The following is a 25,430-nucleotide window of genomic DNA, read 5'->3' as shown; positions in this document are numbered from 1 at the left end:
TTGTAAGTGGCATTCATCTGGTATTTGGCGATGCAGTCATGGGTGTACAGTGAGTACAGTAGGGGGTTGAGTATGCACCCCTGGGGGGCTGCAGTGTTGAGTGTTAGTGAGGATGAAATATTGTCCCCAATCTTCACTGATTGTTGTCTGCGGGTCAGGAAACTGAGGATCCAGTTGCAGAGAGTGGGGCTTAGTCCGAGATCACTAAGTTTAGTAATCAGTATTGAGGAAATAATAGTGGTGAAGGCTGAACTGTAGTCAATGAGTCAGATTCTTATGTAGTTGTTCTTGATGTCAAAATGTTCTTGGGGGGAGTGAAGAGCAAGTGATATGGCGTTTGATGTGGATCTGTTGGTCCGATAGGCAAATTGGAGTGGGTCAAAAGTAGTGGTGAGGTTGGAATTGATTAATGCTATGACCAGAGCTGAAAATGTGTTGCTGGAAAAGCGGAGCAGGTCAGGCAGCATCCAGGGAACAGGAGAATCGACGTTTCGGGCATGAGTCCTTCTTCAGGAATGAGGAAAGTGTGTCCAGCAGGCTAAGATAAAAGGTAGGGAGGTGGGACTTGGGGGAGGGGCGTTGGAAATGTGATAGGTGGAAGGAGGTCAAGGTGAAGGTGATAGGCCAGAGTGGGGGTGGGGGCAGAGAGGTCAGGAAGAAGATTGCAGGTTAGGAAGGCGGTGCTGAGTTCGAGGGATTTGACTGAGACAAGGTGGGGGGAGGGGAAATGAGGAAACTAGAGAAGTCTGAGTTCATCCCTTGTGGTTGGAGGGTTCCTAGGCGGAAGATGAGGCGCTCTTCCTCCAACCGTCGTGTTGCTATGGTCTGGCGAAGGAGGAGTCCAAGGACCTGCATGTCCTTGGTGGAGTGGGAGGGGGAGTTGAAGTGTTGAGCCACAGGGTGGTTGGGTTGGTTGGTCCGGGTGTCCCAGAGGTCTTCTCTGAAACGGTCTGCAAGTAGGCGGCCTATCTCCCCAATATAGAGGAGGCCACGTCGGGTGCAGAGGATGCAGTAAATGAAGTGTGTGGAGGTGCAGGTGAATTTGTGGCGGATATGGAAGTATCCCTTGGAGCCTTGGAGGGAAGGGGGGAGGTGTGGGCGCACGTCTTGCATTTCTTGCGGTTGCAGAAGGTGCTGGGAGTGGAGGTTGGGTTGGTGGGGGGTGTGGACCTGACGAGGGAGTCACGGAGGGAGTGGTCTTTTCGGAACGCTGATAGGGGAGGGGAGGGAAATATATCCTTGGTGGTGGGGTCCATTTGGAGGTGGCGGAAATGACGACGGATGATACAATGTATATGGAGGTTGGTGGGGTGGTAGGTGAGGACCAGTGGGGTTCTGTCCTGGTGGCGGTTGGAGGGGCGGGGCTCAAAGGCGGAGGAGCGGGAAGTGGAGGAGATGCGGTGGTGGGCATCGTCCATCACGTCTGGGGGGAAATTGCGGTCTTTGAAGAAGGAGGCCATCTGGGTTGTACGGTATTGGAACTGGTCCTCCTGGGAGCAGATGCGGTGGAGACGAAGGAATTGGGAATATGGGATGGCGTTTTTACAGGGGACAGGGTGGGAGGAGAAAGTGAGGACTGCAGATGCTGGAGATCAGAGCTGAAAATGTGTTGCTGGAAAAGCGCAGTTGGTCATGCAGCATCCAAGGAGAAGGGCTGGAGAAGGGCTCATGCCCGAAACGTCACTATAGCAGTGGTAAATTCCCGTGGTAGATAGACGGGGCAGCATTTCATGGTGAGGAATTCAAGGTTGGGGAGCAATGGCTGCCCAGGGTTGCCATATGGACTATAACCTGGTGTTGTTTGATTTCTTACTGCATGAAGGCTGTCAAGGCTGGGTCATTAAATAGTTTCAAGACTGAGATAGTGATTTTTAATGAGGAAGGAAATCGAAGGTTATCGGGAAAAGGCAGGGAAGGGAAGTTGAGGGTAATCATATCGACCACGATCGTATTGAATGGCAAAGCAGATATGATGGGCTGAATGGCCGATTTCTGCTCCTACTTATTGTTTTAAAGTTCTTTTGTAGAGAGCATTAACCTCACTTCTTGCCTTTTTTTCCAAAATTCTGGAATTGTAATTGTTGGGATAGATTCCTTTGGAAAGTTTTCACAAGGCAAGGCTCCACCTGCCGAGCATTACGTTCACCAGCCTGGGATCTTGCTCTGCCCCTTCCTGCCTCCGGGGGCGGGGGAACCACAGGGACCTGCCTCCGGCACCCGCGGCTTTCTGATTTGACAGTGCCTGCGCATCATGTTGTGATTGACAGATGTCTAAACCAATCAGCAGACGAGATTTCACCTTCGATTGTAAGAAACGGACCAATCAGCGACGGCGCTCGGCGGATACATTGTCGCCGAAAGTTTCCGCAGAAACAGCGAGAAAAAGTTCATGAAAGAAAGGTGAGGAGAAGGGGGGAGGGAGAAGGGGAGGGGAGAGGGAGTAGGGGTGAGGGGGTAGGGGGTGGGGAAGGGGGAGGGTGAGGGTGTGAGGGAGTAGGGGGTAGGGGGGGAGGGTGTGGGGTGGGGAAGGGGGGGGTGAGGGGGTAGGGGGAGGGTGTGGGGTGGGGAAGGGGGAGGGTGTGGGGTGGGGAAGGGGGAGGGTGTGGGGTGGGGAAGGGGGAGGGTGTGGGGAAGGGGGAGGGTGTGGGGTGGGGGAGGGTGTGGGGTGGGGGAGGGTGGGGGAGGGGGAAGGTGGGGGGTGGGGAAGGGGGAGGGTGGGGGATGGTAGGGGGGAAGGGGGAGGGTGGGGGGGTGGGGAAGGGGGAGGGTGGGGGATGGTAGGGGGGAAGGGGGAGGGTGGGGGGGTGGGGTGGGGAAGGGGGAGGGTGGGGGGGTGGGGTGGGGAAGGGGGAGGGTGGGGGATGGTAGGGGGGAAGGGGGAGGGTGGGGGGGTGGGGAGGGTGGGGGATGGTAGGGGGGAAGGGGGAGGGTGGGGGGGTGGGGAAGGGGGAGGGTGGGGGATGGTAGGGGGGGAAGGGGGAGGGTGGGGGATGGTAGGGGGGGAAGGGGGAGGGTGGGGGGGTGGGGTGGGGAAGGGGGAGGGTGGGGGATGGTAGGGGGGGAAGGGGGAGGGTGGGGGCGTGGGGTGGGGAAGGGGGAGGGTGGGGGATGGTAGGGGGAAAGGGGGAGGATGTGGGGTGGGGAGGGAAGGAAAAGGCGGGGAAGAGGGAAGGGAGGGAGGAGGGGGAAGAGATGGGGGGGAAGGGGGGAAGAGAGATGGGGGAAGGAGGGGAGGGAGGAGGGAAGGCGGGTGGGAAGATGGGGGGAGGGAGGGAAGAGGGGGGATGGGGCTGATGGCTGATCATCCTGAATCAGTATCCTGTTCCTGCCTTATCCCCATAATACTTGATTCCACTATTGAGAGCTCTATCCATCTCTTTCTTGAAAGTATCCACAGCCTTGGCCTCCACAGCCTTGGCCTCCACAGCCTTGGCCTCCACAGCCTCGGCCTCCACAGCCTTGGCCTCCACAGCCTCCTGGGGCAGAGCATTCCATACACCCACCACTCTCCGGGTGAAGAAGTTTCTCCTCAACTCTGTTCTAAATGGCCTACCCTTTATTTTTAAACTGTGTCCTCTGGTTTGGGACTCACCCATCAGCGGAAACATGCTTCCTGCCTCCAGAGTGTCCAATCCTTTAATAATTTTATACGTCTCAATCAGATTCCCCCTCAGCCTTCTAAACTCAAGGGTATACAAGCCCAGTCACTCCAATCTTTCAGCGTAGGACAGTCCCGCCATTCCAGGAATTGACCTCGTGAACCTACGCTGCACTCCCTCAATAGCCAGAATGTCTCCTCAAATTTGGAGACCAAAATTGTGCACAATACTCCAGATGGATAAGGAGAACCCTATTAGGGAGTTCTGATTGATGCCAAGTTTAAACTTTCTGGAAGAGGTAGTTGAAAGGTTGCCTATGTGCTTATTTTGTCATCTGGACCCATACTCAAGCTGAATATGAGCTTTCACTGACTGAGTCCTCTATCAGTACCATGTGAGTGAATCTTAAAACTTGTGCAAATTGTGCAAGTCCCTGTCCTCGCTGATTGTCAACTGACTAGTCATTTACGTCTGTGAAACTGGGGTGCCCACTGTCAGAAGACCAGCGCCCCTGCTTTGCCCCAGCCAGCACTGTCTTCCCTATGACTCCAATAACTCTAAGGCATATCTGGTGTCTCAGTCACAGACAGTCGATTATTGGCCAATTGATGTTTTTGTAACATTTCATTCTGTGGAGAATTTTATTGAAGTAGTGAAAGTTTTTTGTTGGTTTAATAATTTGATGTATTTGGGTGGAGATGGATGTTATACCAATGTTAGATTGGACAGCAATTGTTGGCAGATGGAGCCAGAAATTAAAATTCCATCATTTCACTGGGCATAAGGGGAGACATTGAATGAGCTATTGGGGGAGATCTGGATGTTTCTGCATCTGATTCTGAATCTGCATCTGACTGGCATCTGAAGTGACATCATTTGCAGATGTGAAAGCAAATAGAGACAGGATTCACACTCTGGCACCTCAATACCTGCAGGACCCCTCAGACAGATAACCTTTCATGGCAATAATGCAGGTGCTGCCTCTCGCTGGGATCCAGTTCCTGAAGGTGCAGTTTTTTACTTTGCTGAGGAGGACTGGAATACTGTTGAGGTTGACAGTTTTTTTATCCAGGTGTTTGCAGTTTGAAAACTCCCTTCCCTCACTGCTTGCTAATGGAATTTAAAACTCTGGCATGAAAGAGTGCCTCAACCACGTTCAGAGAAAATTCACAGTTTGTTCCTGAATAGCTAATTAGACAGCCAGTTTCAGAATAAGAATCTCCCATTGAAGATGGTAATAATGAGTATGATTTTATTCTCTGAGGGCTTTTAGTCTTTGGAATTCTGTTCTCCTGAGAGCGTTGGGGGCAGGGGGAGAGGAGAAACGGACGGACACAGTTCCTCAAACGCCACATCGAGCTGAAACTCTGCTGCAGAGCTTTTGAAGGTTTAGACTCCGTACAAGAGTACGTTGGTCATTTACTGGCAGTGAGGTGCTCTGGATATTATGCTTTGTGGTCAGGTTTGATTTTCTCTTATTTTCTGAGTGTGGCTGGTGAGGAGAGTGAGTAGTTGAGCACTGGGTGTTCATTGCCAACAGGCAGCTGTGAGCTCAGCATGTCGACTTGCAGAAATTTTAGTCAATCTGGAACGTGCCCAGCTGGCATCAGTGAAGCGAGCACATTTGTGTTTTTTGTAAGAATCTGATGAGCATGTCAAGCTGAGTATCTGTTTCCAGGAGAGTTACAATTGGGGAAACTTCTGCAGATTCCAACCTTAATCTGTCCTAAATCATCAGAATAATATAAAAATACAGAGTTTGTATAAAGATCATAACCTGTTTTTCAAACATTAACCAAAAGTTAAACAATATTGGTTTATAATCTTCTTGTGTAATCTCTACTTAAGCAGAGCTCTTTACAAAAATTATCACTGTATCTGAAAAATCTTCAAACATAAAATTCCTACATTTTGTATCCAAGCGTGTTAAGAAATGGTCTGTTCTCTCCTCACAGTTCTGTAATGGAAGCAATTCAGCCCATTGTATGTGCTGGCCTTTTCAAAGAGTGAACCAATTCATTCCATTCCCCTGCACTTCTCCCTTACTCCAGTAATTTTTTCCTTTCAAGTCCATTTCCCTTTCTCCTCCCTCTTTCAATCTTAGGCAGAACCTCTGTTGATCTTACAGCTCAGCTGGTATTTGGGCTTTTGTTTTCAACCTTTCAACTATATAGGATGTCAGGAGTAAGTGCAATCTGGTTTATACCCAATTGTCACAAACACAAGTACTGACCTGTATCCATTTTGTTCATGAGTGCAATATTGCAAAGTGGTAATGTCCTGAGTCTGAGCCAGGAGGCCTTAGTTCAAGTGCCATCTACTCCAGGTAACATCTCTGAACAGATTGTTTTGAAAATACGGTCCAATTCATTCACTGGCAGAAACACTGGCTCTTCCACGGCTCAATGGGAAAAGTCAATCTCATTTTGCCCAATGCATCTAGAAACTCCTTAGCCTAACCTCCAAAGAAAGTTGGAAGCTTTCACAAACTTGGATTAAAAGTGAAGTGCTATGGATGGTGGAAATCTGAAAGTAAACCAAAGTATTGGAAAAGTCAGCAGTTCTGGCAGTGTGTCTGTCTAAGGAGAGGTCGTTATGCAGAAAGGTCCTACCAGACTCAAACTATTATCTCTGTCTTTCTCTCCACAGATGCTGCCAGTCCTGCTGTTTCAGAACTTTGTGTTTTTAAGTCATAAACTTTGGGATGCTGCCCTGCCACTTTGTATCCAATTAAAACTTTTAAAGACTAGTAATTGTTTAAATAAAGAAATTTAGCAGTCAGTTTATGCTCAGTGTAATCACACTATTGTGATAATGACCAGAAAAGTCTGCTTTTCACTGTTATTGATGAAGATTAAATATTTACCAGAGCAGTGGGGAGATTTTTCTTGACCACTTGAGAGTCAGAAAGGAATCCAATTAATGTACATTGAGAAGATGCAGACCCATGGGCAGACCCCCCACTTAAGTCAGACAAGGTGGCGATGACCAACTGTGCCCATACGTGGTACGTCAGACTAGACTTTCAGCTGAAGACAGCAGTGAAGTTTGAGCTGTGATATTCTGACTCTGTGTGAGAGAGTTGGAGGTCAAGCTGTTTATTGAATGTGGCCTTAATACTTCATCTTTCCACCAATCAGCTTTGAGCCCTCAATGCTGCCCCTAAAGTATAAATATTTGCGATAATAGATTATAAAAAAAAGTGATGTTTTCTAACTTGCATTAAACACACATTGGAGTCTCCTGCCCTTGAGCCCTGCCCCAACACACACACAATCTAATCCTGATCCCTGTCCTAGACTGGGTCATTTCCAGGCTGTACACATGAGAGGCTACATATTCTGTTCCCTGTCACCCCCCTGGACGTAGCAGTGTGGTGGCTCCCAGGTGCAGACTCAAATACAACACGCGTCTCCCCACTCCTCATACGCTATCTCTCCCTCTGTCTCTCTCTTCCACCATCCTCCCTCTTTTTGCCTTCATCCGCAATATGCACCTACCTCTCTTTCTGGCTCAGTCACCTTCATGTCTCCCTGATATCACTCTCCACCCCTTCCTATTCCTGTCCCCTGTCTGTCATGATTTTCCCTGAGTGTTACCTTTGCAAATCTTCTAACTCTTTGATATTTTTATTTTGTAGGTGACCAGATCAAATATGGCGTCAAAAGGCTGTATTGTTGTCACAAAATACTTCCTGTTTGTTTTCAACTTGATCTTTTTTGTAAGTATCATTTTTTTAACCAGCCCTGTGCTGTCCCTGTCCTGGGGAGTGTTTGATGGGGGGACAGTGTAGAGGGAGCTTTACTCCGTAGCTAACCTTGTCCTGTCATTCTCCTCGGAGTGTGTGATGGGATCCCCTGTGGAGATCCTGCCTGTAGATTGGTTTCCCCATTTTGGACACTGGTGAAGGTGATGATGCTCTGAGTGAGATCCAAGGTCAGTTCATCTGCACAGTACAAGAGGAGGAAGAGTGGAAGAGCAATGGTGATTGGGAATTCTTCCTTTAGGCGATGAGAACAGGGTGATTTTATAAATATTAGCAGAGCTCCAGGATGATGTTGCCTCTCTGACATCAGTGTAAAATATACCACAGAGTGGCTGCTGGAGGGTGTACAGCAGGACCTCACTGTCCACATCAGGACCAATGACTTGGGTAAGAGGGGGATGAGGTCCTGAAAAGAGGAATCGGATAAAAATAAAACAGGATTCGTAAATTAGTAATTTCCTTTTATTCTGGTGCCACGTGCCAAGAGCATAAAAACAGGAGAGCTGAGTGAACATGCCAAAGAATGAGAGTGGGAGAGAGGTGATCAGATTCTGGAGGTATTAGTCCCAGGTCTGGGTCAGACTGGACTAGTACAGGATGGTTGGAGCTGGAATAACATCCTCCAAGGGAGATTTTCTGTGCTCTTGTACAGGGTTTACAACAAATTGGCAAAAGAGTGAGCTTGGATTTGAAACAGTCAAAGCTATTCACAGCAAGTGGGAGAGCAGTGAGTAAAATAAAACACAGACCAAGTAATGGGAAGGATCAGAATGGAAAGCATTGTTGAAGATACTAATATTGGACACATAGATGATGCAGTAATAATGGGCAAATTCAGTTTTTTTTTAAAACATATTCATTTGTGGGATGTGTGCATTACTGGCTGGCCAGCATTTATTGCCCTGTCTCTAATTTCCTTTGGGATGGTGGTGACCATTTTGATTCACTGCAGCACATTTGTCGACAATAACCTTAGGGAGGGAATTCTAGGATTTTGACCCAACAACATGGAAGGAGCAGCGATTATGTTCCCAAGTCAGGATGATGGGTCGAAAAGTGTGGCTCTGGAAAAGCATAGCAGGTCGGGCAGCTTCCGAGGAGCAGGACAGTCGGTGTTACGGGCATAAGCCCTTCATCAGGAACATGCATTCCTGATGAAGGGTTTATGCCCGAAATGTCGACACTCCTGCTCCTGGGATGCTGCCTGACCTGCTGTGCTTTTCCAGCACCACACTCTTGACTCTGATTTCCAGCATCTGCAGTCCTCACTTTCTCCCAGGGTGGTGGGTGGCTTGGAGGGGAACTTGCAGGAGGTGGCGTTCCCATGTATCTGCTGCCCTTGTTCTTCCAGATGGAAGTGGTTGTGGGTTTGGAAGGTGCTGTCTGAGGAAACTTGGTGAATTTCTACAGTGCATCTTGTAGATAGTACATACTACCACTACTGAGCGTCAGCCAATGGTGGAGGATGTGAATGTTTGTGGATGTGGTGCCAATCAAGCGGGCTGCTTTGTTCTGGATGGCTTTGAGTGCAACTGGAGTTGCATTAGTTTGCATATAGTCTGGCTTAACCAAGTCAGCACTAATAATCTGCAGGGTGAATTCCGGGATTTGCTTCTGAAACAATAACCTGTAACTTTCAAGCGCTCTAACTGAGCTTTCAGTCTCGTCCTAACATAAACCACCTCTTCCTCTTGACAAGAGATTCAACTTCTTCAGTAAACCACGGTTCCCTTGCTTGACCACTTCCTTCCTGCCTGACAGGTACATACTTATCAAGGACATGTAATAGTTGTTCCTTGAATAAGTTCCTCATTTCAGTTGCGTTCATCCCCTGCAGTTTCCTTCCCTATCATGTACATCTAAATTTTGCCTAATCGCATCATAATTGCCTTTCTCCCGGCAATAACTTTTGCCCTGCATTATATACCTATTCCTTTCCATCGTTAAAGTAAGCATAACCGAATTGGGGTCACTATCACCAAAGTGCTCACCTACCTCCAAATCTAACACCTAGCCGGATTTATTACCCAGTACCAAATCCAATGTGGCCTCTCCCCTTGTTGGTCTGTTTACGTACTGTGTCAAGAAACCCTCCTGCACATATTGGACAAAAACTAACCCAGCTAAAGTACTTGAACGATAGTGTTTCCATTCAATATTTAGAAAGTTAAAGTCCCCCATAACAACTACCCTGTTATTCTTGCCCCGATCCAGAATCATCTTTGCAATCCTTTCCTCTACACCTATGGAAGTTTTCAGAGGCCTATAGAAAACCCCCAACAGGATGACTTCTCCCTTTCTGTTTCTAACCTCAGCCTGTATGACCTCCAGTAGACGAGTCCTTATCAAACATCCTTTCTGTCACCTTAATACTGTCCTTGACTAACATTGCCACATCTCCCTCTCTTTTAACAACTTCCCTGTTCTTACTGAAGCATCTAAAACCCAGAACCTGCAACAACCATTCCATGTCTCCGAAATAGCCACAATGTCGAAATCCCAGGTACCAACCCATGCTCTACATTTACCCACATTATTCCGATGCTCCTGGTGTTGAAGTAGACACACTTCAAACCATCTTCTTGCCTGCCAGTACACTCCTGCGACCTTGAAACCTTATTTCTGATCTCACTACTCTCAACCTCCTGTACACTGCAGCTACAATTCAGGTTCCCATCCCCCTGCTGAATTAGTTTAAACCCTACCGAAGAGCATTAGCAAATCCCCACCCCCCCCCCAAGGATATTGGTACCCCTCTGTTTCAGGTGTAGGCCATCTTGTTCGTAGAGGTCCCACCTATCCCAGAACGACCCCCAGTTATCCAGGAATCTGAAAACTACCCTCCTACACTGTCCCTGTAGTCACATGTTCAACTCCTCTCTCTCGCTATTCCTTGCCTCGCTAGCACGTGGCATGGGTAAAAAACCAGAGATAAAGCTCTGTTTGTTCTAGCTCTAAGCTTCCACCCTAGCTCCCTGAATTTCTGTCTTACATCCCCATCCCTTTTCCTACCTGTGTCGTTGGTGTCTGTGAACCATGACTCGGGGCTGCTCCTCAAGGATCCTGAAAACACGATCATGGACATCACGGACCCTGGCACCTGGGAGGTAACACACCAACCGTGAGTCTCTCTTGTTCCCACTGAATCTCCTACCAGTCCCCCTAACTATGGAGTCCCCAATGACTAATGCTGTACTCCTCACCCCCTTCCCTTCTGAGCAACTGGGACAGACTCTGTGCCAGAGACCTGTACCCCATGGCTTATTCCTAGTAAGTTCCCTGCGCGCACCCCCCCCCCCCCCCCAACAGTTTCCGAAACAGTATACTTGTTATTGAGGGGAACAACCACAGGGGTTCCCTGCACTGCCTGTCAGTTCCTTTTCCATCTCCTAATTGTAACCCATCTGCCTTTTTCTTCTACCTGAGGTGTGACTTACTCCCTTTAAATCCTGTCAACAACCCCCTCCACCTCCTGAATGATCCAAAGTTCATCTAGCTCCAGCTCCAGTTCCCTAAAGCGGTTTTCAAGGAGCTGAAGTTGGGTGCACTTCCCACAGATGTAGTCAGCAAGGACACTAGTGGTGACCCTTACCTCCCACATTCTGCAGGAGAAACCTTCCACTACCCTAACCTCCATCCTCACTGATCTGAACTCCCAAAAAGACTATTGAAAAAGAACTAGTTACCTTACCAATCCGGTGCACAGAACTTTTTTTTTGGTTAGAAGAGGGGGATGGGTGAGAGACACTGTCTAAGTAGTGTTTTGGGTAAAGCAACCATCCAAATATATTACCTCACTTACTCAGCAATCCTGTGTCTGCTCCTGCTCAGTGTGCACTTTGCCTGTTCACAAGGTAAATTTTTAAAGGATTAGCTTGGGAGTTGCAAGTTAGCCAGGAAGGACCTAAAGAGAGAGCTAAGAAGAGCCAGGACGGGACATGAGAATTGTTTGGAAGATAGGATCAAGAAAAACCCTAAAGCTTTCTATAGATATGTCAGGAATAAAAGAATGACTGGAGTAAGATTAGGGTCAATCAAGGACAGTAACGGGAAGTTGTGCATGGGGTCCGAGAAGATAGGAGAGATGCTAAATGAATATTTTCTGTCAGTATTCACACTGGAAAAAGACAATGTTGTCGATGAGAATATTGAGATACAGACTATTAGACTAAATGGGATTGAGATTCACAAGGAGGATATGTTAGCAATTCTGGAAAGTGTGAAAATAGATGAGCCCCTGGGCCGGATGGGATTTATCTGAGGATTCTCTGGGAATGCAGGGAGGAAATTGCAGAGCCTTTGGCTTTGACCTTTATGTTGTCATTGTCTACAGGAAAAATGCCAGAAGGCTGGAGTAAAGTAAATGTTGTCCTCTTGTTCAAGAAGGGGAGTAGAGACAACCCTGGTAATTATAGACTGGTGGACCTTACTTCGGTTGTGGGTAGACGGTTGGAAAGGATTATAAGAGAGAGAATTTATAATCATCTAGAAAGGAATAATTTGATTAGGGATAGTCAACATGGTTTTGTGAAGGATAGGTCGTGCCTCACTAACCTTTTATTGAGTTCTTTGAGAAGGTGACCAAACAGGTGGATGAGGGTAAAGCAGTTGATGTGGTGTCTATGGATTTCAGTAAAGCGTTTGATAAGGTTCCCCATGGTAGGCCTTTGCAGAAAATACAGAAGTATGAGATTGAGGGTGACTTAGCAATTTGGATCAGAGATTGGCTAGCTGAAAGAAGACAGAGGGTGGTGATTGATGGGAAATATTCATCCTGGAGTTCAGTTACTCGTGGGGTACTGCAAGGATCTGTTTTGGCGCCACTGCTGTTTGTCATTTTTATAAATGACCTGGATGAGGGCGTAGAAGGATGGGTTAGTAAATTTGCAGATGACACTAAGGTTGGTGGAGTTGTGGATAGTGTTGAAGGATGTTGCAGGTTACAGAGGGACATAGATAAGCTGCAGAGCTGGGCTGAGAGGTGGCAAATGGAGTTTAATGCAAAAAAGTGTGAGGTGATTCACATTGGAAGGAGCAGCAGGAATACAGAGAACTGGGCTAGTGGTAAGATTCTTGGTAGTGTAGATGAGCAGAGAGATCTCAGTGTCCATGGACATAGATCCCTGAAAGTTGCCACCCAGGTTGATAGGTTTGTTAAGGCATACGGTGTGTTAGGTTTTATTGGTCGAGGTATTGAGTTTCGAAGCCATGAGGTTATGTTGCAGCTGTACAAAACTCTGGTCTGGCCGCACTTGGAGTACTGTGTACAGTTCTGGTCACCGCATTATAAAAAGGATGTGGAAGCTTTGGAAATGGTTAAGAGGAGATTTACCAGGATGTTGTCTGGTATGGAGGGAAAACTGAGAGATTTGAGACTGTTTTCGTTGGAGAGGAGAAGGTTGAGAGGTGACTTAATAGAAACATATAAGATAATCAGAGGGTTAGATCGGGTGGAAAGTGAGAGCCTTTTTCCTCAGATGGTGGCTGGTACGAGGGAACATAGCTCTAAATTAAGGGGTGATATATATAGGACACATGGCAGAGATAGGGTCTTTACTCAAAGTAGTAAGGGCGTGGAATGCCCTGACTACAACAGTAATAGACTCGCCAACTTTAAGGACATTGGATAAACATATGGATAATAATGGAATTGTGTGGGATAGATGGGCTTCAGATTGATTTCTCAGTTCAGCGTAACATCGAAGGCTGAAAGGCCTGTACTGCACTGCAATGTTTGATGTTCTAACGTGTTGAGAATTCAGGAAGGGGTCAGTGTTTTCTGAACTTGGTGTGAAATGAAGCTGGGCTAATTACATAATGACCATATGTGAAGGAACATAATATGATGGAGTTTTACATGAAGTTTGAATGCATGATAGTTTGTTCTGAAACTAGGGTGTTAGCATTTTGTGACTTAGCTGAGGGAACTAAATGTAATATAGTAGCGCCTTGACTTACGAACTTAATCCGTTCCGGGACCTGGTTCGTGAACCGAAAAGTTTGCGAACTGAATCAATTTTTCCCGTTGTTCGGATAGCGTTGGACGGTTGTTCTCAGCGCACGCGCCAAAGACGAACTGAATGAGATCACATGGGGCCCAAGAGCTTTTGTGTTCAACAAGCACGTAGCAAAGCAGAACAATGAAACCACGTGGTTGCACACAGGCATTTTGCGTTCGTACCTTCGCTCATACCTTGAACTTTGTACGTATGTTGAAGCAAAACTTTAGGTACAATCCTGTTCGTAAACCGATTTGTTCGTGAATGGGGTCGTTCGTATGTTGAGGCGCTACTGTATCTCAAACTTTGCAGATGGCACAAAGCTGGGTGGGTGGGGTGAGCTGTGAGAAAGTTAATCTCTGACAAGATGCTTGTGTGTGATTTTTCCATTTCTGGGTGAGTGGGTAAATGCTTGGCAGGTGCATTATAATGCGGATAAATGTGGGGTCATTTTGGTAGCAGACTAGGAAGTCGGATCGTAAGTTCTGTTTTCTGAACTTTCGCCTTAAATATCTGTCATTCCAAGTCTATTGACTTCTGTTGATTAATTCTGCAGCTGGGTCAGACTGGGTGTAATTAGTATGACAATATTTTTGGAAAATTACTGAACTTTGTTTCTTTTCTGTTGCAGTTTCTTGGTGGAGTGATGTTGGGATTTGGCCTTTGGATTTTGTTTGACAAAAACAGCTTCATATCCGTTCTGGGTAAGTCTTCCCCCCCTTCGTACATCGTCTCCTCTGCTCCCGCAGCAATGCCGAACATGTACAGAGTCAGGAGGACAATGCGGGAGAGGCACGGCCAATCAATGCAAAGAATAAGGCGGAGCTGCTCCTCCAATCACAGGCTGGATGTCCCCTGTGCTTGTTGCTGATAGGTCCTCTAGCAGGAAAGGAACAACCTGTGATTGGAGGAGCCATGAAGGTGTTTGCAGCTAGCACCAAGGGAGTCATGGGGGATTGGGTCTGTGCCCTAATGTCTGGGATCAGGGGCTGGGATTGGAGACTGGGAGCTAGCTGCTGGTTTCCTGAAGCCAGAAGGGCAAGCAGACCTAGGGGCAGCTGTATGGTAATGCGAGGTGAATATTGTCAGGCAGTCAGCTGTTTTTTTAGATTAGATTAGATTAGATTACATTACATTACATTACAGCGTGGAAACAGGCCCTTCAGCCCAACAGGTCCACACCGCCCCGCCGAAGCACAATCCACCCATGCCCCTACATTTGCCCCTTACCTAACACTACGGGCAATTTAGTATGGCCAATTCACCTGACCTGCACATCTTTGGACTGTGGGAGGAAACCGGACCACCCGGAGGAAACCCACACAGACACGGGGAGAACGTGCAAGCTCCACACAGTCAGTCGCCTGAGGCGGGAATTGAACCCGGATGTCAGGCGCTGTGAGGCAGCAGTGCTAACCACTGTGCCACCGTGCCACCCACTAATGTTTGTTGCATCTGTTGGGGTTTGGCAGTGAAGCAGGGAATCTTCGAGCAGCTTAGGGGAGATTTTAGCAGGTCTTTGAAGACCAGAAGCCTGCAAGGTGAGAGGCAGCAACAGAGAGACAGTTAGAATGGAAAAGGGTGATGGTGGTGCAAAGTAGAGAGACCTGGAGAAACTTGAAATCACAAGGTCATGAATTACTCATATAGAGTCATAGAGATGTACAGCATGGAAACAGACCCTTCAGTTCAACCTGTCCATGCTGACCGGATATCCCAACCTAATCTAGTCCCACCTGCCAGCACCCGGCCCATATCCCTCCAAACCCTTCCTATTCATATACCCATCCAAATGCCTCTTAAATGTTGTAATTGTACCAGTCTCCACCACATCCTCTGGCAGCACATTCCATACATGTATTACCCTCTGCGTGAAAAAGTTGCCCCTTAGGTCTCTTTTATATCTTTCCCCTCTCACCCTAAACCTATGCCCTCTGGGGTCAGGGACTCCAGAACTAGAGAAAAGACTTTGTCTATTTATCCTATCCATGCCCCTCATAATTTTGTAAACCTCTATAAGGTCACCCCTCAGCCTCCGATGCTCCTGGGAAAACAGCCTCAGCCTGTTCAGCCTCTCCGTGTAGCTCAAATCCACCAACCCTGGCAACATCCTTGTAAATCTTTTCTGAACCCTTTCAAGTTTCACAACATCTTTCCGATAGGAAGGAGACCAGAATTGCACGCAATATTCCAACAGTGGTCTAACCAATGTCCTGTACAGCCGCAACATGACCTCCCAACTCCTGTACTCAATACTCTGACCAATAAAAGAAAGCATACCAAACGCCTTCTTCACTATCCCATCTACCTGCGACTCCACTTTCAAGGAGCTATGAACCTGCACTCCAAGGGAGGTATATGATTCTGGTATCTTGGCTTAAGGCTGTGTGTTTTCAGGAGTTTTTATAGAAAATAGGAACAGGAGAAGACCATGGAGTTCACTCGTTCGACACAGTCGGTCCTCTGTCAATGCCATACTCTGTGCTCTCCATGTACCCCTCAATATCTTTAGCTTCCAGATATTTATAGATTTCTTTCTTAAATATTTTAAGTGACTTCATCTTCAGCGCTGGAGAATTCCTCAGATTCACTATCTTCTGAGTGAAGAAATTTCTCCTCATCTCAGTCTGAAATTGTCTCCCGATTTCCTGAGCCCTTTATTCTGGACACTCCCATTCAAGAGAAAATATCCTCCGTGTGGACCAGTCTATCCATCCCTGTTAGAGTTTTATGTTTCAATGATAACCCTTCATCTCCTAAAGATCAGTTGACCAATTTCTCCTTATATGACAAACTTCCCAGCACAAAAATCAGTCTGGTTCATCTTTGCTACCCTTCCTTTCTGGAAAGTAGATTCTCTTTTGGATAAAGAGACCAAAACTGTACACAGTATTCCAGGTATGTTTCTGTTTCTGTTCCGTGAATGGTCAATACACACGAGCAATTTGGTCTGGTTCTGTAAGGTTTCACACTTTCTTTTAGAGTCCCTGACTCTATTCAGAGGTCCCCAACTTCCTGAGGTCCCTGATTTATTGCTTACAGTGAATTCTTACCAGGACCGATCCTTCTTAGGCTGGCCTGAGATGTTAAGCAGCGAGGGGTCGAGTCTAACACGACTTGAATGAGAGGAAAACCAAACGGAGAAAATACTCCCTTCTGGCTGGCTGATTCCTCTGAACTCAATAGAGGAGGACTCGAGGCTGTTACACTGCTGCCTGCAATCCGTCCGTCCGAGTCTGAATCACAGCACCAGGTGACGATCTGGAACCCCCCGGGAGGGAGTGGGGCAGGGGTCTCTCTGTTCCGCGATCGGCAGTTTGACCTGGTTCTGTAAGACTTTACACTTCGTTCAATATCGGCTGGTCACAAGTTGTCCAGTAACACAGAGGTTAAACACTTCTGTGTTCCTCGGAGAAACTGCGCACATGGCTTAAGACAAAGACATTTTTATACTTTTTTTGAGAGAAGTCCAGGCCATAATCACAGAGCAATTTGAAACAATTACCAATCAGTTTTAATGAAATGACTTCATTGGGCTAAGATGCTGTCAATAATATTTCCTGGGAACCAACCTTGTTTTCCAACATCCAAGTACTCCTATCTCACGAACCTAGTCTCTGCACCCGCACTTGCAAGGTCAGTAAGGATGGCTAGTAATGTCTTGACCAGTCTAGTTATTTAGGAGAAAGTGAGGACTGCAGATGCTTGAGATCAGAGCTGAAAATGTGTTGCTGGAAAAGCACAGCAGGTCAGGCAGCATCCAAGGAGCAGGAGAATCAGCGTTTTGGGCATAAGCCTGAAGAAGGGCTTACGCCCGAACCGTCGATTCTCCTGCTCCTTGGATGCTGCCTGACCTGCTGTGCTTTTCCAGCAACACACAGTCTGGTTATTTCTATGCTATAAAGGAAGCGTTGTCTGCTAATCTTTGAGATAGACTATAGTTAATTCAGCTTTTAGCTGGGTTAGAAGCCATTTTATGCAGCTTTAATCAGAATTGTTAATTTGCAGCCTAGAAGCCATTTTGTCATGTTATTTGTATCAAGAAGCCTATGTTAGTAAGAGCGTGTATTAAATGGTTGTTCCTGACTGCACTAGTTACTTCAGCCTGTATTCAGCTTTCAGATCCTCACAAGGACACACAGATCCCTTTGTACATTAACCATTTCTCAATCTCTCTCCATTTAAATAATACACTGTCATTCCCTTTTACTGACCAAAGTGGATGACAACCTCAAAGAACGCCAGTGGATTTGTCAAATGTGACTTCTCTTTCAAGTTGACGTTGTGTAATCCTTTTGTTATTTTCGGTGTCCTCTTGTCAAATCTCTTATAGTAGACATCATTACTTTCTCAGCTACTGCTATTAGGCTAACAAGTCTGTAATTCCTGGTTTTCTCACTGTTGTAGATTCAACAGAGTTTTTGGAAATTGAGCACCAACTTGTCCACTATTTCCACTCCCTTTCATTTCCTGGGATATAGATTATCAGGCCCTGGGACTTGCCTGTTGTCAGTCACATTAATTTCTCCAGCACTATTTTTTAAACTCCTCTTCATCTCCTCATTTCCTCTTTCCTGAGCATTTCTGGAGGATTCTTTGCATCTTCTGTGAAGATACAATTAAAGTAATTGTTTAATTGCTGTCCATTATCACGTCTCCTGTTTCAGACTGTAAGGGTAATATACTTGTCTGCACTAATCTGTATTTTTTACAAACTTACCCAGAAAATGTAGCACATCCTATTATAATGAACACCATGTCAGCTATTCAATTTGAATCTGAGATTGAGATTTAAATGCAGTGTCTGAGATGCTGTAAAAATGTTAATAACTGGGAAAATTTTCCAGCTTTGTGCATGTAACAGACACACGTGAGCTATGACCACAGCAATGAGTGGAAGGTGTGATTACGGTGATGGCTTTTTGTGTGAGGAAGTGTGTTTCAGTTGTTTAGAGAATAAACTTGTGTTTGCTTTCTATTCCTATTGGCTTGTGCCAATTTAATATGAGACTCTGTTAATGATGCATGCAAACAATGTACTGAGTGGTGGGGCTGTTATCGGCATGGGGGTGATGCAGGAACAGTTAACTCTCAATCATGACTCTCAGATTAAAGAGAGAGACTCTGGTCCAGTGGGTTGCTATGGGAATGTAGCAGAAGTTGGCAGTCATGTGACAAGGTGCTGTATAAGTATTGATTCCTTTTCCCTGCACACAGGGTCGTGTGTGTTAATGTATGGAGCTCTAAACACATGCACACACAAGGGCAGTACACTGCAAACTGGACTGATGATTTTAAATTAATTTCCAGTGTAATTCTTGGCACAGTCCATGTTATTTAATAAATAATGTCCAATAGTAGAATTATATCCAATGGTGGATGTAGTGTTCTGAGAATTTGCAGTCACAAGCACAAATGGTCCACTGTGCGTGATCAGTGGCTACCACCAGCCGCTGGGTCCTCTGGCCTCCAGTACTGGCATCGCAATGGGACTGAAACTGAAATGTCAAATGACCCACTTTAACTTGACCACATCCTGTTTGATGATGAGCAAACCTTGTATTTATTGCAGGGTAATAGCGGGAGGCAACTAGTTTCATGGGCTGTTCGAACCTTTCGAAACACTTTTCCTTTCCAGACTAATCAGAGGTAGAGTGAGCGCTGCTCAAGGCCAGAAGGTGAAGGATGTAGGTCCTTCCATGAGTTGGTGTGATTATCGAGACATGATGATCGGATAAAGGTTGCCATTATCACAAAGGATAGTTTTGATATGCCCCATCTCAGCATAGGCCACACATTGCAATGTCCAGTGTAACCGCTCCGACAACACACTGAATAGTGTAACTTCATCTCACTGTTCAGCCATGTTAACGTTCTGTCCTATCAAACCATGAGTTATTGAATGTATTGCTAATGTTCCTTTTAAAACAGTTAGAAACTGTATTGGGGACAGCCATTTTGTGATACAATACTAACTGCATTGTTGAGTCTGTGTTAATTCCTGGAAAAGAACTTTTGAATATGTAAAGGATATGGTGAGATTGGGGCCGGGACAGGTAAAGGCAAGTGTGAGAAATGCAAGTGGTGGGGAGAGAGAGGAATTGGACAGATGGTGGGAGGGTACTTCGGTTACAGTTGAAAATCACTAAGATTCAAATAAACAGGGAACAATTAGAAAGAGAGATGGTGAGCGAGATTGAGGGAACTTGCTTTTATAATCGCACCTTTCACAACCATAAAGCATCCCAAAATGGCTTGCAGCTAATTAAAGACAGATGGGAAAGCAGTGAGGTAGAGAGACGGTGGGATAGGATGATGAATGTAAGACGAGGCTGGAGGAGAGAGGCAGGAAAAGAAGGAAATTGTGGGACAGAGGATGGAACCCCAATGTGGAGATGTACTTACTGTGCAAGCAGCTGCAAAGGGGAGAGTGATGGCTGGAGTTTTACAGCCTGCTGAGATTGAGCTGCTGGAATTCTGTCAGTAACGGTCATCTGTTTCCAGTATATTTTTTTTTGGCAAGGCAGTTCCTATTTCAAGTTTGACTGGAACTGTGGCAGAATTTGAGAGTAACAATGATCAGCAATGGAAAGTGTTTATTCGGAGGAAGGACTGTTCAACGTCACTGACTTGAACCCAAACAGCCCTACCTGTTGACTGTTTGTCAGCAGCTTGTTTTAAGTTGGCAGTGAGGTGGGAGAGGGTTTGGAGTTGTGGGGGAAGGGGCAGAGGGTGGTGGTAGTGACTTGCAATTGTGACAATGGAGGAGGGTAGACTTGGACCTGTCCTGTATCATTGCCCCACTCCTGCCCTGGAGGCCGACGTTCACATTCCATGTCTTTTTCAGAAACTGCAACAACCCCAGGGCTCCATCTTCATAGACGGACCCCGTCTGATTGTATTTATCAGATATTATGAGCCCAAACCAGGGATAGATGTTTTGGATTTTGTACGTGGCTTATTCCTACATTGGACAGACTCTGCTCCTCCTCTCTGGCCTTCCACTCATGTATAGGGTAGTGTTCTTCACCCCAATCCTCTATCAACTGTGAAACAGCTGCTGGCGCTACTTCCTGATCGAGTAGTGGGTTGGATGTATCTGATTGTGTGGGAGATTATAGCTGTTCCTTCTGTTATATCCTCATATTATGTGCACAGATATAAATATTGCAGCTTCTCAGCATGCATATGTCTGGCTCTGAGAGTTTTTACTGGCCCTGTTTTTGTGAGCAGAAACCTCTTCGATCCCCCTCCACCTGTGGTCATACCTGCTGTCCAGTTTGGGCACATTCACCATGATGATGGGATTCCTGGGCTGCATCGGAGCATTGAAGGAAGTGAAGTGCATGTTGGGGATTGTGAGTATCATTTCTGACTATCATTTCTGGGCAGCATGGTGGCTCAGTGGTTAACACTGTTGCCTCACAGCACCAGGGACCCACATTCCATTTTACCCTCAGGGCAATGTCTGTGTAATGTTTGCATCTTCTCCCCGTGTTTGTATAGGTTTCCTTTGGGTGCTCACGTTCCTTGCACAGTCCAAAGAAGTGCTGGTCAGGTGAATTGGCCATGCTAAATTGTCCATAGTGTTAGGTGCATTAGTCAGAGGGAAATGGGTCTGGCTGGATTACTCTTCAGAGGGTCGGTTTGGACTTGTTGGGCCGAAAGGCCAGTTTCCATACTGTTGGGAATCTAATCTGTAGGGAATCTAAATTACCCATAGTGTCCAGGGATGTGCAGGCTAGGTGGGTTAGCCCTGGGAAATACAGGATTTACAGAGATTGGCCGGGGGGGGGGGGGATGCTCTTCAGAGGGACTGGACTTGCCAAATGACCTGCTTCGACATTAATGGAAAACTGTCTCTGTGGAGACCATCTACACTTGAACCTAAACACTGATTGAGACAGCCAGGCACAACTTGCAAACCAAGAAACTCTTTGTTCCAAAGACAGCCCTATTTCAGGACTGATGTGTGACTGTAAATATTTCCCCTCCATTTGAAACTATTGATTTTAAAATGTCAATATTCAACAAAGATAGAGAAAGGGATAAATGCCATTCATAACAATCTTACTGGAGTAAAAGTAATCCTTTTAAACAGAAAGTACATGTAAGCGTTAATTTATTATTGTTAAGATTGCAGCAGTTTTAGATATTGGCAAATTTAACTGATTCCCGCAGCTGTAAACAACAGATCCCAGAGCTCTTGGGGAAAACAGGGGAGTTCTCCATTTTGTCCTTGATTTGGGGCAGAGTCTTCAAGCAGGATCCAAGTAACAGGTGCAGCACGTTTGAGAAAAGGACCTTCTTGAAGGATTGTGTAAGGAGGTGGTGAACTTGGGAGGCAGAGTGAAGAGTGGTACAGACTGCATTGAACTCAAAGGATTGTGATCAGGAGATGAGATCCAGAGTTTCCGAGGTGAGATGTATCTTGGAGATGGAAACATAATGAGACACACAAATTTTGAACTGAATGAATGATTCAACTCTTTAAATTATTGTTGGTGTTACTGAGAGAATTTCCCAGCAGTTGCTTGGTGGTTTTTGCTTTTCCAGTTGTGTGGAAGGAGGTCAGGTCTGGCGGAAGACCTGTCCTCTGCTAAATACAGCCACAAACATTCATTTTCAAACATCTGCTGATCATAGAGTCATCCAATCTGCCAAGTCATCTTCCTCTCAGAAATATAGTGTTTGTGTCCCAGAGGAAGTGACAGCGTTATCATCAAACAGCAGGTTTCTGACAAGCTCCAGTCCTTTAAGAAAGAGCGGTTTCCACCATCCACCAATCACAGCTCAGCAAATGCTTTTAGTGATCTGTTCCCCACAAGATTTGACTGAGGACAATTCTGATCCAGTTCCTAGTGAATGTGAGACTACAAAACGTTATTCTGGGCATTAATACAGGGGCCATTGTAGAAGAAGTTCTGTATTTAAACCCGTGCCTTGGGAGTGTTTGATGAGGATAGTTCAGTGAGCTTTACTTTCGGATCAAAACAATAGTGGGTAGTGTTACTCTGAATCTAATCTCACGCTACCCCTGTGGGACGCCCCCATCCCAAGAGTGTTCTGGGCTCACAGATCGAAACTTTTTTTTAAAAAATGATGTGCTGCAGGTTCTATTTTAAATAATTTCATCTTGTTTACAATCTCCTTGTTCTGCTTTTTACTGAAAATTTGTCCAGAAAATAGAAGTTAGAACAAACTGCTGTAGAAAGTTGACTGGTCTGAGAGAGAGCAAGAGAGTGTGTGAGAGTGGGCAGACCTGCAGAGTTTCTCCAGAGAGAGGGAGTGGGCAGACCTACATTTGTTTACGATTTTCAGTATCCACAACATTCTGATTTTATTACATGAAGCAAAAACCAAACTGTGGCCAAACTCTGAGGCCTGTGTAATGGGTCACTGCTAGTTCTGACAAATGATTTGTTTTTTTTCTTCAGTATTTCACCTTGTTGGTGTTCCTCTTGGCCTCCCAGATTACTGTCGGAGTTCTCGTTTACACCCAGAGAAGATCGGTGAGTTCCAGCCAGTTCAGCAGCTCAGATACCAATTGCTGTCTTCAGCCAGGGAGAGGAATGAAGGGTGGGGTGGTGGGTGTGGCAGTTCCCGGGACTCTGAGGAGGGGGATGGGGGTGCAGGGACCAGTGAGGAAAATTGAAACCCAGAAGTTTTTTTTTTCCCAAATGGTGTGTGTTTTCCCCTAAGAAAAAGGGAAAAATCATTCGTATGATCCCTACAATGGGCTATTCGGCCCATCAAGTTCACACTGACCCTCCAAAGAGCATCTGACCCAGACCCATCCTCCTAACCTCTCCATGTAACCACTTGGAAACTATGGGTAATTTCCCATGGCCAATCTACCTAACTTGCACATCTTTAGACTGTAGGAGGCAACCCACACAGACAGAGGGAGAGTGTGCAAATTCCACACAGACAGTCACCCAAGGCTGGAATCGAACCTGGGTCCCTGGTGCTGTGCAGCAGCAATGCTAACCACTGAGCCACCCAAGATCCTGCCTTCACTAATGGATGAGCACGGTGTGGGGGGGCACAGCTGCACATGTCACAGTGTTTAGTTATGCAAAGGCATTAGCTTCCAAAGGCAGTACTTGTGGAAATAAATCGGTTAACGTTTCGGGTCAAGTGACTCTTCCTCAGTTGCAAGGGTATGGAGATATGTAGGGTTTGTGTTCTAAGGAGAGGCAGGATAGGCTGGGACTTTATTCCCTGGAGCATGGGAGACTGAGGAGTGACCTTCTAGAGGCTTAGAAAATCATAAGGGGCATGGGGTAAGTGGAGAGCAGGTGTCTTTTCCTTCGAGTGGGGGATTTCAAGACTTAAGGGCATGTTTTTAAGATGAGCGGAGAAAGGTTTAAAAAGGCATGAGGCAATTTTTTACCCCCGCAGAGTGGTTCGTGTGTGGAATGAACTTCCAGAGGAAGTGGTGGATTTGGGTAAAATTATAACATTCAAAAGATATTCAAAAAAGTCCATGAATTTGAAAGATTTGTAGGGATATGGGCCAAGTGCAGGTAGGTAGGACTAGTTTAGTTTGGGATTATGATTGGCATGGACTGGTTGGACAGAAGGGTCTGTTACCATGCTGTATGACTCTGACATGTTTTGGATCAAGTGAAATGACATGCTGTGCCTCTCACAGTGACATCCTGATGCAAAGCTTTCATCCACGTTTTAAAAGTTTTTGTAGATACCCTCATCCCACCCTAACCTGGGCCAATCACCCTCTGAGATCTCTGCAGTCCTTCATCCCTGATTTCCTTCAGTCCACATTTTGAGCTGCCTGGACCCCAAGATCTGGAATTATCTCCCTACATCTCTCTTTCATTGTTAGGGCCTGTTTCCACATTGTGGGGATTCTCTGTCGGAATTCTATTCTATGAACCCACCACTGGACCAGGTTTTCTGTCACCCAGCCTGATATGTCAGGTACCTGTGTACCTCAGTGTCATGTTCCTGTGAAACAATCCTGGCATGCTAAAGGCACCATATATAAATACAAGTTGTTGTTGTAGCTGTGGAATTCTGTGCTTGGAGACCTGATTGGTCAGTGTGTTCTCTGAAGTTTGGTTAATGCTTTGACCTCTTGTTAGATCGAGAAGCAGCTTGGCAAAGCCGTGCAGAACCTGATCCAAACCTATGGTGAGACCGATGAGAAACTTCAGAGCCTGGAGGAGAGTTGGGACTTCATCCAAATGCAAGTGAGTTATGAATAGGTTAGTGGCAGGTGTAAGCTTCAGCAGCTAAGGACACAGAAGGTCCTCCTTTCTCAATCTCCCTCTTTCCCTGAGGTGTGGTGATCCTCTGTTTAAACCACCACCGCAGTTTCGCTGTTGAGAGAGCAGGTCTATTGCTCTCTAGGATAATGGCAACTTTAACTTTACTTAGCATTCGTGTTTGGGATTTAATAATTTTGTTAAAGAGTCTGATTTTATGCAAAAGTATTTGATAAATCTACGAATTACAATTGAACTTTATCTATTTCTTACTGTTCTTTGTCTAATCCCGAAAGGAAAAAGGAGAATGAGTGTTTGAGAGGATATGAAACTGGACAGATCTTTGGCAGTGAGTTCATAAATAGCACGTTGTGTTTCTCAAGTTGCAGCCTGACAGATTGCAGCTTTCTTCTTGAGGTAGATACTTGTTATTCAGTGACTTGGGTTTAAGCTCTTGACCCTTTTAACAAAGTTTCAGGTCAGCTTTAGTCAGGCTGCCCTGTTCTTAAAACCACAAATTAGCAGCAATAAAAGTAAAACCAAATAAACAAAAGAAGTCAGTTATTTGCGGTACTGAATACAAGTAACTGCCTCGGTTTCACATCCTAATTCTAATTTGGCTTATTTTGTGTTCTAATATACCCCCAACATGGGCTATATTAAGGGACATGTTCCCAACGTGACAGTGAATTGTGGCTAGTTCAGAACTTTCACAACTTGAATTCTTCTTCAAATTTCAAAGCAAAAAGATTGTTAGCTGCACAGTCTCAGTCTGGGAAAGGCGTGTTATGGCACACCCTCTTGCTAATCACTAACCAGAAATTTCAGACCATTT

The 25,430-nt window shown here is 45.9% G+C and overlaps 1 protein-coding gene across 4 annotated transcripts in view; it reads left to right on the top strand.

Annotated features, from left to right (window-relative positions):
• Positions 1-2,330: 2,330 nt before the first annotated feature.
• LOC122542379 (leukocyte antigen CD37-like) overlaps positions 2,331-25,430 on the top strand; it is a 32,124-nt gene continuing 9,024 nt past the window's right edge. For 2 of the 4 annotated variants that reach the window (XM_087978158.1, XM_087978159.1), the window contains exons 1-5: positions 7,240-7,320; positions 13,996-14,068; positions 20,598-20,722; positions 22,802-22,876; positions 24,473-24,580. In XM_087978158.1, coding sequence (XP_087834284.1) covers positions 7,255-7,320; positions 13,996-14,068; positions 20,598-20,722; positions 22,802-22,876; positions 24,473-24,580 — 447 coding nt within the window. In that variant the 5' untranslated portion in view covers positions 7,240-7,254. Of the gene's footprint in view, positions 2,401-6,916; positions 6,987-7,239; positions 7,321-13,995; positions 14,069-20,597; positions 20,723-22,801; positions 22,877-24,472; positions 24,581-25,430 lie in introns of those variants that run through there. The other 2 variants (XM_087978156.1, XM_087978157.1) reach the window with 2 other exon arrangements.

The sequence above is a fragment of the Chiloscyllium plagiosum genome, unplaced genomic scaffold (assembly GCF_037043375.1).
Source record: "Chiloscyllium plagiosum isolate Xiang-an unplaced genomic scaffold, Cpla_swu_hap1 HiC_scaffold_33, whole genome shotgun sequence".
Classification (NCBI taxonomy): domain Eukaryota; kingdom Metazoa; phylum Chordata; class Chondrichthyes; order Orectolobiformes; family Hemiscylliidae; genus Chiloscyllium; species Chiloscyllium plagiosum.
The sequence above is the reverse complement of the archived record's forward strand: the minus strand, read 5'-3'. Positions and strand labels throughout refer to the sequence as shown.